General features: G+C 38.6%; 1 protein-coding gene across 2 annotated transcripts in view; it reads left to right on the top strand.

Annotated features, from left to right (window-relative positions):
- The first annotated feature begins 203 nt into the window (after positions 1-203).
- The window catches only part of gripap1 (GRIP1 associated protein 1), a 126,984-nt gene continuing 114,420 nt past the window's right edge, over positions 204-12,767 (top strand). For both annotated transcript variants that reach the window (XM_062999233.1, XM_062999234.1), the window contains exons 1-8: positions 204-245; positions 3,158-3,224; positions 4,580-4,641; positions 6,614-6,640; positions 7,532-7,639; positions 9,429-9,585; positions 11,706-11,884; positions 12,602-12,644. In XM_062999233.1, the coding sequence (XP_062855303.1) occupies positions 204-245; positions 3,158-3,224; positions 4,580-4,641; positions 6,614-6,640; positions 7,532-7,639; positions 9,429-9,585; positions 11,706-11,884; positions 12,602-12,644 (685 nt within the window). The remainder of the gene's footprint in view (positions 246-3,157; positions 3,225-4,579; positions 4,642-6,613; positions 6,641-7,531; positions 7,640-9,428; positions 9,586-11,705; positions 11,885-12,601; positions 12,645-12,767) is intronic.

Consider the following 12,767-nt stretch of genomic DNA (forward strand, 5'->3'; position numbering starts at 1 on the left):
AATCGACTCCAACATTAATGGAATCGAACAGACATACAGTAAATTGCCTGACATATAGCGACCTGTTTCAAATCGCTTTCTCTGATACATATGGCACTACGTAGTGTACAAAACCCTATCGTAAGATCATCTACGTAAGGTGCTTATGTAGGGATCTTGGAGAGATTTGGTATTGCACCAGCGAAGCCGTTTTCAACGCGAAGATGGCGCAAGCACTATCAGAAGAGGAGTTTCACCGTATGCAGGTGACTATTCTGAGCTTTACATTTTTATTCAGTTTGTGTTTTACTGTTTGTAATTATGTAAAGTCGTTTTCTGTTCTGAGAATAAATTGTTGCCAGTGAAAGAAACGAAGCCAGGGTACAGCTAGCATTTCAATCTGTTTCTGACTGCCGCTGAGGGAGGAGGCGTCATCTAACGTTAGCCATTTGGCTTACGTTAGCCTCAAAACTAACAACGGAAACTGAATGTAAATACATAGTTAACAGTGAATAAATATTCAGCATATACATTTTTCAATTTCTATAAATGTAATAACTGCATTTAAAGTTATCTCGTACTTCTGGTGCTGCAATAACAAATTGTTTAGCTAATTACCAGTTAGCTTTCCGCTTAGCGAACAGCTGACTCTTTTATAGCGTTGCCTGGTACAGTTGTTTACACCTGCGTCTTAACCTGAAACTGTTCTCATTTTCTACAGAAACGTTTATTAGTTACTCAATTTCCACGATTAATAGTGCGAGTAAACGAGACCGCTGTCACATATATCTTCTGGTTGCCAGCATCAGGTTTTTGGCATTTCTCATAAATAGGCAGTGTTCCAAACCAAACTGCATCCTATTTGACTGACTACACTAGTATGTTTCATTAGTGCGTTTACAGGGGTGTCGATCCTGTTCCACATGTTTTGTTTGCTCGGTTTAGGGTGCAAATGTATCTCGGCTTGGTGATCCATATCCTGTTTCGTAGACGTCTGCAATGTTAATTAGTGAAATGTTTCCATTACGTTATCAGCCCTGGATAATCGAAAAAAAGAAGGCTATCTTAAGGTGATTGGAGTTGCACCAGTGTGCTGTTTATCACTCCTTATATTTAGTTTAATTCAAACGGTAATACACAGTTCTGTTAGATTTGATGAAGCTTATATATAACAAAATCATTACAAACATTTTAACACCCTTCCAGGTGACAATTCTCAGAGTGTAACCCTTTAGGCCAGATGATCTTAACATTTTTTTGGCCATTGACACAGATATTGACCTGTTGAAACCTGTTGACCTCCAACAACTCCATCTGTTTGTGTACTGTGCTTTATATACACAGATCAGCCTTATAAAATTACCCTCCTTGTTTCTACACTCACTGTCCATTGTATCAGCTCCATTTACCATACAGAAGCACTTTGTAGTTCTACAATTATTCACTGTAGTCCATCTGTTTCTCTACATACCTTTCTAGCCTGCTTTCACCCTGTTCTTCAATGGTCAGGACCACCACAGAGCAGGTATTATTTGGGTGTTGGATCATTCTCAGCACTGCAGTGACACTGACATGGTGGTGGTGTGTTAGTGTGTGTTGTGCTGGTATGAGTGGATCAGACACAGCAGCGCTGCTGGAGTTTTTAAATACCGTGTCCACTCACTCACTGTCCACCCTTTTAGACACTCCTACCTAGTTGGTCCACCTTGTAGATGTAAAGTCAGAGACGATCGCTCATCTATTGCTGCTGTTTGAGTTGGTCATCTTCTAGACCTTCATCAGTGGTCACAGGACGCTGTCCTCGGGGCGCTGTTGGCTGGATATTTTTGGTTTGTGGACTTTTCTCAGTTCAGCAGTGACAGTGAGGTGTTTAAAAACTCCATCAGTGCTGCTCTGTCTTATTCACTCATACCAGCACAACACACACTAACACACCACCACCATGTCAGTGTCACTGCAGTGCTGAGAATGACCCACCACCCCAATAATACCTACTCTGTAGTGGTCCTGGGAGAGTCCTGACCATTGAAGAACAGCATGAAAGGGGTCTAACAAAGCATGCAGAGGAACAGATGGACTACAGTCAGTAATTGTAGAACTACAAAGTGCTCCTGTATGGTTAGTGGAGCTGATACATTGGACGGTGAGTGTAGAAACAAGGAGGTGGTTTTAATGTTATGGCTGATCGGTGTATTTAGCAAAAAACACTGACCACCAAAAGCTGCTAGTGGTGAATGATGATTTAGTTATGTCAGTGAAAGTAAACTATCTGCATTTAATGATTTCTTTTTATGCCAGTACTATGCCAAGGACCTCTTTTGTTAAGCGACCTTAAAGTGTTGATGACCTTAATAGTGCTGATGAAGAAGAATGTGTCTTACTTGCAGAGCTGCAGATATGATTTAGGAATCACAAGATCACACAACCTGCCCAAGAATTAGTTGGCATCACCACATGGAATAATCTTTTAAGTCAATTGAGTTCTACTGGGGAAGTACATGAAGGCTTTACTTTCTGAAAACATAACTTGAGGCTATAATTTGAGCTGTCAGTGCCACGTGACCCACCACACAAGAAAACCTTTAAGCCAGTAGAGCATTCTTGAAATCCTTGCTCTCATGCTTGTTAATGAATTATAAAGTCAAAGGCATGAGACTTATAAACAGATTTTATCTACAGTTTACTTCCCTTACTAGCAAATATAGCTGGTACACCTATCTTATACTGTCTGTGTACATTGTAGACTTAAAGGTGGTGACTGTAACATAATAAATGCAATTTGATGGTCCTTCCAGCATGTAATTTAAATGTTTCTTTATAGGATCTGCACTGACCACTGGTGTTTTAAACTCTTATTACCACAGCAGTGCCACTCATGTGGTATATATCAGATAAGGCAGGGTTTTGCTTGTCTCATGGCTCGGCTTGTACTTGACTAACATTACTGCCCAAGCATTATAACGTATTATAGCATGTTGTTATCAACCACAAATGGATGTTCCCAGGACAATCTTTATTACTCATGGACAAAGCTGTAGTCAGCATACCTGACTATTCTCTTTGAGATAAACAAAGGCTAGATACAGTGTAATACAGGTTCATTTTATGGTATTTACTGCTCAAAATGATCTACCAGCCAATTTAATGATTTAAGCAAACACTTACACTTTGTTCTTAGGCCCAGCTTTTGGAGCTGCGAACACAAAACTACCAGCTTTCAGATGACCTGAGAAAGAACACCGCAGGTAAACAATGACTGCATGCAGCACACCTAACTGTAAACGGACACTCTGACAGAAGTGTCAGCAGGCGTGATGGGTCATTTATTATTGCAACATATAATTACATCACTGGAAAATGTCCTTTTCTCTTCATTTAATATAAAATATGTTTTTAGTATTGCTATGTTATTTTTTGTTTAGGTTTGCTTTCATCATTTTAGTGCTGGTCAGATTCTTAAGGCATTAGGAATACAATTAGTACATTATTAATCACTTTATCTTGGTAGGATTTCACATTGGACTTAAAGCAGGAACACCCTTAATAGGGCACAGATTAAATGCGGGGCTTTGGCCCCAATCCTGATCGACATAGCCAATCATGTCTGTGTAGACGCCGGATCTTAGCGATGGTAGGTTAGCATAATACACTGCTGCTCAATCTTAGAGCATATTATATAATAAAATAAACACAATAATAATAATTATTGGTACACTCTGATTAAATGTGGAAGTTTAAAGAAAGGCCTTTCCTGACAATCCTCCATGTAGCTAATGTGTAACCAGAAATGTTCGCATTTACCTGATAAGCGTTTTGCGCTTTGTTCACCGAAAGGCAGGGCACATATTGCCGCTAACTGGAGAGTTTACGCCTTTCACATGATAGGCATCAAAACTGCTTTCCGCTGTGGCAAAGTAAGTGGCACCGCCTTACTCCATAGGAAACAGTGCCACAGTGATTAAAGAACAGAGAGGGGGTGAGTAACATCAGGCCTATAATTTGGTTGCAGGTGTAAGCCAAGATGTTATGTATGTTAACAAAACCTCTTAGTGTCTTGTTGCTTTCATACCACAGTTCTCTAAAGTAAAGAAACAATTAAAGCAAAATAAAACCTGCAACATTGTTTAATGTAACGAGGAGGCCGAAAATGAAGCACAGAACTAGGACCTTGTCACAATATTACATGCTGCTCTAGCAATTTGTTCTTTTTTTGTGAAAAAGTAAAGATAGGGAACCCTCAGAACCTGTTGGAATTGTGATTTACAGACTTCAACCCAATGATACCAACTGGTGCGGACCTCACATAATGTGGATTTATGGGCAGGGTTCTATTTGGAAACAGGACATCACGTCACCCGTAGTTCTGCTCGCTCAGAATAGTGTTTTGTAACATTGGTTCAGTCTTGGCTAAACCCTTGAGGTTTAATGGGTTTGGATTACAGCTGATGCTGTAGAGCTCCAGTCTAAATTATAACTAGATTCTGTTTATCTGTTTACTTTAGATATTATTCTCTTTAAAATTGTTTGGTCCAAAATGCAATAAGAACTTGAAAACTGTCTTTTTCTGTACATCTGTAATAACATAAGTCTCTGTTTGTAGAACTTAACAATGTCCGGCAGAAGACCTTGACCTTGGAGAAAGATTATGTCAAAGCACAGAAGGTAAACATTTTATTATTATTTATTTTACTTTTATATGTCAGTCATGTTTTATTGATAATGATGTTGGTTTGTACATTAATGTTTTTCTGGCTGTCAAATGGTCTACAAGATTAAACAAAATTGGTATGACATTAACTACTAAGGATGAAAAACTTATTTCATTAATAAGGCATTTCGGATGTACTGGCGAATGATAAGGTTAGGTAGATGGTATCAGAAGCACTGGGCCAGGGTAGTAAGCACTTGTATGTATGAATTGTGGTAAATGCATAAATATATGCAAGACTTCATCTCTATGTGAATTCTAGTGAACATTCTGATGTTAAAGAGCATATATTAGCATACGCTAAGAAACGTATTTACAAATGATGTCATTTTACATGAAATTCCATTTTCATTATGTATTTATTTACAGTAAATAAAAAAAAAATAATAAAATTGTTCCGCCATGGTTTGGCATCCTATCCTGGGTGTGTTTACAGCATTGTGACTCTTACCGGGAAAAAGCTGTGTTAAACATTTTTGTAGTATATTAAATATACAAAATGTGCAAAAAATTTGGGCACTCATGTGGTTTAATGAATAACAGTGTTGTAAATGAATAACACAGTCTCAGCATTTTAATGAAGCAAAGAACAATGCTAAATTTTATACAGTATATTAAAAGCAAATTATGGCACAGTTTTTGTTTTTTTTACCCTAATATGTTAAGAGTTTAGCAAATCAATAAACACATTTCAAGGACATATAACAAAATTGACCATGTTAGGTTCATATCTCAGCAGTGCTATTAGCCAGCTGGGCTCTACACAGACATGATTGGCTATGTCCGAGGTTTGAGGGTGTGACAGACTGAACAGCCTAGACAAATCGGGTACGCAGACCAGAATGATCCGCTGTGGTGACCTCTAAAAATGGAAGCAGCCGGAGGAAAAGGAAAAAGGGAAATTGCAAAATGCTATTGTAATTGCTGAACAGGTGACATACAGTAACGGTGCTAAATCCTGTTTAAGCAGCCATCTGCTTATTCTTGTCAGTTGCTTTTGTGACCACATAAACAGTTTCGCTGATATCAGATTTTGCAGCTTCTTATAATCATTATCCTTGATTCATTACTGTTTTCCGCTGAGGAGTCTGGAGACAGGATTGGTGTTTTGGTGTCTCTCAGATCTTACAGAAGATTAATGTGTTTTCATTGTTTTGCTGTCAGTGCTACTGTAGGTAAAAGCAGAACTGTATGAAAGTAAACTGAAATTAAATTCTGGTTTTGTACACAGTAAAGCATATTAAAACTCTGGTGTGTTTTATTAGTTATTTGAGGCACTTGGAGTAATATCTGGGGAATGGTATATCAGTCCAGATCGCTTTAATAAAAAAAAAAAAAATTTAAAAAGGATGAGCAAAGAGGAGCAGATTTTTGATTTATTAACTGTTTTAATCAGTGTAAAGCTAGAAAGTGACCCAGTATTTTTTTGTAGAATATTGGCTGCTGATTGAGAGTGATGTTTTAAGGGTTTTGGTTATCCAAACTGATTCTTTAGATGAGACTTCTTCCAGTGTCCAGTAGCTGTGGATAAAGAAGGCTAATCTTACATAAAGGTTTATTTTTTGCAATAAGTAGCAACTGATGCTGAACGAGAGCTATTTACTAACATTATTGTATTAATGCAGTTTATAAAACTCACTCTAGTAGGCCAGCCGTAGCCTAGTGGTTAGGGCACAGGACTAGTAATCCAAAGGTTGCCGGTTCAAGCCCCACCACTGCTAGGCTGCTGCTGTTGGGACCTTGAGCAAGGCCCTTAACCCTCAGTTGCTCAGACTGTAATACTGTATCTGTACTGTAAGTCGCTTTGGATTAAGGCATCTGCTAAATGCCGAAAATGTAAAATGTAAATGTAAATATTTTTGCCACGAAAGTTAAAATTGATTTGATTAATAACCCTAACTTTTCTTTTTTCTTTTTCATTTACAGGCTCTTAATAAGAGCAAGAAAGCACAGGTAAATCTACTACAATAATAACTAAGTTTTTTTTTATGTAGTTAATTGCTGCAAAGTACTAATGATGACTGTATATACACTGATGAGCCAAAACATTAAGATCGCCTCTCAAAAATGTGCATGGCAGTGCATATTTTGTAACAATTGTGCATGTGATATAATACAGTGCAGGTATATAATAAATGTTGGGCTAATGGTAGTTCATGTCTGCTACATTTAGAAGGTGATACTTTATAATCACTATAAAGACCAGAGTGATTTAAAATAATTGTTATGGCCAGACAACTGGATCAAAATATCTCTGAAACAGCCGTGATGAGAATCCACAGACGGTGGTCTGAGATGGGACACGCTATCAACCGCCGACAGGTTGTTGGGTGGCCAAGACATGTGTGTATTGTTTACCCACGGGAGATGAAATCATGTTTTCCCCGTTGGAAGGTCCACCTTGCAAAATACACTTTGCATGCGCTCAGGTGGCGTAGCAGTCTATAGCATTAGCCCAGATATCAATACCTTGCGATTGAATGGCTCCCTGTCCAGGGTGCTGCTTTTTTTGCACCCAATGTTTCCCTGTGGAACCTGAGCCAATGAAAATGAACTTTGTCAAAAGACATCATATCTGAAAATTTGTGAGTGAGTATATGCATTGGAAGTCAACTATGCTGGACTAGTGATCACACATTTCTATTCAATTAAATCTGCTAAGGTCACCATCAGTGATCTTTATACAAAACAATGCTTTCCTCGTGGAGAAATACTTTCCTGCTTAATTTGAGTGAGTGCTTTTCAAAAGCCTGTTATTGTCCACTTAGCATCTGTAGGCAGCTTTATTGAATGAAATAAATGTGTGTGGTGTTTATGTTTGATGTTTTGTGTTTATTATTGTAGGAAGTGGATGCATTACTTAGTGAAAATGAGATGCTCCAGGGAAAACTGCACAGCCAGGAAGAGGATTTCAGACTACAGAACAGCACCCTCATGCAAGAACTGTCCAAGGTGCTGACCCACAACACACACACACACACACACACACACACACACACACACACACACACACACACACACACACACACACACACACACACACACAGTTTAGAAGTTATTATGCAAACATTAAATTAAATATAGTTGATAATAGTTAATTGTTTCAAAATGTGAATAACCTTAGTTTTATTAGGACAGGTTCCAGGCACGTGCACAGATAGACCCCTAGTGGTGCTCAAGCACCTGCCCTTTTGCCCTGGATGAGAAAAGTGCCCTTTCTGCTGGAGCCCAATTTGTTTCTACATTCATCATTATTTAAAAAGAAAAATTACCCTCTCTGTCATCAATTACCCCCAAAAGTGTTTTGATATCTGACGGGCATTTATTTGAGTTCTTGTGAGAATTCTGCCCCGATCTGATCCGCCTTGCCCCTCCCTCCTTTTCTACTAATATATGTAGAAGGCTAAATATAATGCCCTATGATATGGTAATAGGAATATAGGAAAATGTTATTTAGCTGTCTAGTTGATTTTATTGGCATAATAATAGGCCCATTGTTAACATTAACTACCCAAAGTGGGTTTCTGATTTGAAATCAAAGGTAGGTCTTAAGTTGCGCTACATGACAGTCTGGTGAGGTAAATTGATACTAGTAATGGTATATTATTTGTGTAATGCTTCAACTCTGTCAGAAATTATTATTGCACAACAGTGATTTATCTCATTAACAAATTTTGCAGCATAATGCCAAGAAAAGAAAAGTTACAAAAGCAGAAAGAAAAGGAACTACAGCAAGCAGCTCAGGGTAGCAGCTCTCTTTTATCCTGGATTAGGTCATCTACCAGTAAAGCAAATGAGGGAGATGTATCAGTATCAGATGTTTGGTTATTAAAAAGCGTGCACAATATGTGCCTTGTTTTGCCTGTTTGTCATTTATTTATATAATTTGATTTATTTTATAAGATGTGTATTGATTGTGTTAACAAAATAAATATATAAGTTAAATATCCTACTGTGGTTTTTTAATTATTATTTTTCAGCGAGTAGTGAATGTGGTCATGTAGACGTTGACCAAAATATCAAATATCGGTGAAATCCATGTGTCAAAGAACCCAAGCTGTTCTGAGAGCAATAGTGAGTCCTGCCCAGTATTAGCATGTTTTTTTGTTTTTTTTTATGCGTTGGTAAGAGTAAAATCTGCTATCCCACTGCCACTGAGATCTTGGGTTTGAATCTCACTGGTACTATCGACCAGTTGGGCTTCTACACAGACATAATTGTATATGTCTGGGGAAAAGGGAATTGCCAAACAGCCTAGCAATTGGGAGGTGCACTTGTTAGTGTGCTTTTAGTGCTGTTCCCAAGCCCAGGTAAACTAAGGAGTGTTGGGAAGGGCATCCAGCTTAAAACGATATTGCCATATCAGGTACATGGACCAGAATAATCTGCTGTGGTGACTTCTAAAATATGGGAGCAGCTGAAAGAAAAAAATGAGTAATATCATACAAACGGTTTGTGCTTTGAGCTGAGCTAGCTGCCCGATAGCTGGAGTAACAATTCGGATGATATGCATCATCAAGAAACCCTGTCTGGCATTCCAAACACTAAATGAAGTTTTATCTTTCATTACTCCTTCACAGTTTAACCCAATAATATTCAGGCATATTATTGACAATACTTTATATCAGTTTAATAGCTGGCTAATAAATCAATTGACCACAGACCCGTTTTGTCGGGTTTTGCTAGAATTACCTCTGAAACAGCTTCCTGATTGTCTGATTAGTCTGTTGTCTGTGTGTAGTTATGTTCCCAGATTGAGCAGTTGGAACAGGAGAATCAGGGGCTGCGGAAGGAAAAGGGCCTTCAAGATCCTGCCCCCAGCCTTGTTTCTGGTCCAACAGATGGAGAGCTTCTGCGCTTACAAGCTGAGAACTCCGCCCTACAGAAGAAACTGTCAGGTAATACCATCTACCATGTTTGTGTTTGAGAAAAGCAGGCCTTTTTGTGTCTTGAACGAGACTATCAGGAGGGATGTATTCAGAACCAGAATTATTTCTCTGACCTGTGTTTTTCAGGTCTTTTGTTTTTTGATTTCCTTGCTTTTATTTTACAGCTCACTGATTGCTATGTTGTATTTTTCTCACAATTACATGGTTTTAATTTGAAGTGGAATACAGTTTGTCTTGTTGGCTGAGCTGGTATGCTGGTCTGTCATAGCATTTAATTGCTAGGCATCAGTTAAACCATGGCAACCAAATGCCTTATATTATCTATTGCACCAATAAGAATTAATTAATTGGAGCATTTTGGATCCAAAATACATATTAAATGTTTAAAAACAGTTTTGCAGATTTAAATTCTGTTAGACTGGATAAAAAGTCTTATTCAAAAGCATATAGTCATAAACAAAACATATGCTGGTCATTGCCACACTCAGCAGCATGTGGATTTACATTTCCACTGGGCAAGTACAAAAAAAACCATCCAAGATAATAAACACAACCTCTGCTGGTTTTGTACACTAGAATGGAGATTTATTTCCCTTTATTAACTTTCTGCCAGTTAAGTACAACACATTATGCATTGTACTCCAGGGGTGGGTTTATAAAATCGATTTTTAGATTCGAATCGATCTTTATTTGAACGATCCGATATCGATTCATATAAACGCGAGATCGATCTTTTAAATACGCCCCTTTTTACGGTGCACACGGAAATCTGTTACCCCCTTTAATTTCGCGTGACCAGCCAGTGTTTTTTCATGCAACGAGATCTGACCTGCACATCAGTTTAGCGTGGCAGAAGCTCAAGTTATGACCACTACACAACTTTTTGCACCGATTTTCGCTCGACGACGGGTCGGTGCTGGATTCGGGAGGAACTCGATCAAAACTCGGCTCTCGATCAATGTGAGAAACAGCGAGGGGAAACACAGGGGAGAGGTTGTAAACAGGTGGAGCTCAATATAGTTTCTATCAGAATACATCAGCACACGCGAGTTTTACAGTATTTCTGACCTGATCGTTCTCTACAAAACAAAATATTTATTAACCTCCAACTCACTATAGAACAAGCCACGCTGCTCGTGTTGCCAAATCCACTCAGATTCATTTATTTCATCAGCGCACAAACTTTCATCTCTCGCTACTTGTTGATGTGCATGTTTGGACGTGGTATCAGTTTTCGTGACAAAACGTAGTTTTGGAGACCAGAGAAGCTCGTCTGTGATTCCCCCTGGTGATAGATGGTGTAGTGTAAAACCCCCCTTTGCCGATCAGTCGTGTAGTGTGAACATTACAGCGACCAGGTGTTAATCAGAGTGTCGTGTAGTGTAAACTTGGCATAAGCTGTTCAACAGCCAGGTGTATGTTTACATTACATTTACAATGTTGTAGTGTGTCAGACATATAAAATAATAATAAAAAATGAATGTTACTGTTTTCTGTTTTGGATTAATTATTTATGTAAACAAAATACACAAAATTTTTTAATAATGAGTGTTCTTTGTACAATTATCACATTCGTTCTCTGAACATCTGTACATATTTAAACAAAACCTGTTAATGTAACTCAAATATGCCTAAATGTGTTGAATCGAAATTGAATCGAAAATCAAATCGAAAATCGAAGATCGAATCGAATCGGGACCTTGTGAATCGGAATCGAATCGATCCAGGAAATTAGTGGCGATACCCAGCCCTATTGTACTCTATTTTCACCTCTTTACCATGCTTTACTCCTGCTTAGAACACTGCCGATTAACCATTTACCTAATGACCTACAATTAAAAATATAATTTAAATTCAATTCCATTATCTGATGGTTGATTTAAACTGAGAGTGGAGCTCTGATTTCTGATTTGTAACTCATCCTCACCCATCCTCAGTGTGTGTACGCCAGCTAGGTGTACAAATATCTTTGCCGAAAGAGCAATGCAGTTCTAATCTGAACAGAACAGTGAAACATTAAAATTACAAGCAGAAGTGGTGGTGTGGAGTCCAACTGCATGTTTAACTATTAACATGCAGTTTCTGTTTAAGTTTTTATTTGGATAATATTTTTATTTATTTATGTCCAGCCCTTCAGGAGCGGTATGACCGTGATCTAAACCGTTTGCGAAGAGTGGATGCTACAGATGGGCAGGAGACAGTGATCGATTGCAAGGCGGACTCCAATGGTCTCCACCAGTTGCACGGGGATCCGGGTGACCCTGACAATGAAACAGCAGCTGCTTCAGCCAGTGAAAGACCAGATCAGGTAGGAGCTGATTGGTGAAGATAAGAGACATTTATTTAAGGATTTAGTGTGCTTGTGTGGAAGGTTGCACTATGAATCAGTTTGGCTGCTTCCATGCATTTGCCAGCTGTGCCACCTGTGCTTTCCAGAGCTGTCATCTTATAGAAGATAGTTGCTCTAGTTCCAATGCCTGTTTGCCCATTGTTAACAGTGGATAGGATTTAGGATGGTCACTACACACCCCCATACACAGAAGATTTTGATGTGCTGTGTGTTGTGGCACATTTACCTCATCACCAGCTTTTACAACGATTTGCAGTTTTAGCCAAAGCAGCGCTACTCTTGGTCCAACAAGACCTTTATGTCCTCTATGAGCCTATGCCACAAAACAACCTGCCAGCGGTGGCTTTCTGTAAGCACCCCTTGCTTGTTCAGAGATACTAGAGATAGAGAAGGGCCATAACAATTTGGCCCTTATCAAAGTCACTCAAGTCTTTATGCAGATCATATATGTGGTATTTAACAGATAAACATCAATGAATTACCAGTGGTTTAACACTTAATATATTTCAGACCATCACATTCACAGTTGTTACAAAATAGGCATTTTGGCTCTGTGTATCAGTGCCTTGGGTTCAGTATTATGCAGAATGCTTGACTTTCTCTTTAATGTTTTTCATTTCAGAATAGGGTTGGGCACATTTTTTTCTTATTTTTTTTTCTTTCCTTGCTCTGCAGGCAAAGAGTGGCTTTTTGGAGACAAGATCAAACAACTTAAGTGGTAAGCTGATCCTTTTTTTACTGATCGAATTTCACAAAGCACTCTACACGACTTTCTGATTTGCCGGGTCGCTGTACAGTTCACACTACACGACTGAATCTTTTGCACTCGGGAGCCTTTCAG

This window comes from Trichomycterus rosablanca, chromosome 7 (assembly GCF_030014385.1).
Source record: "Trichomycterus rosablanca isolate fTriRos1 chromosome 7, fTriRos1.hap1, whole genome shotgun sequence".
Taxonomy (NCBI): Eukaryota; Metazoa; Chordata; class Actinopteri; order Siluriformes; family Trichomycteridae; genus Trichomycterus; species Trichomycterus rosablanca.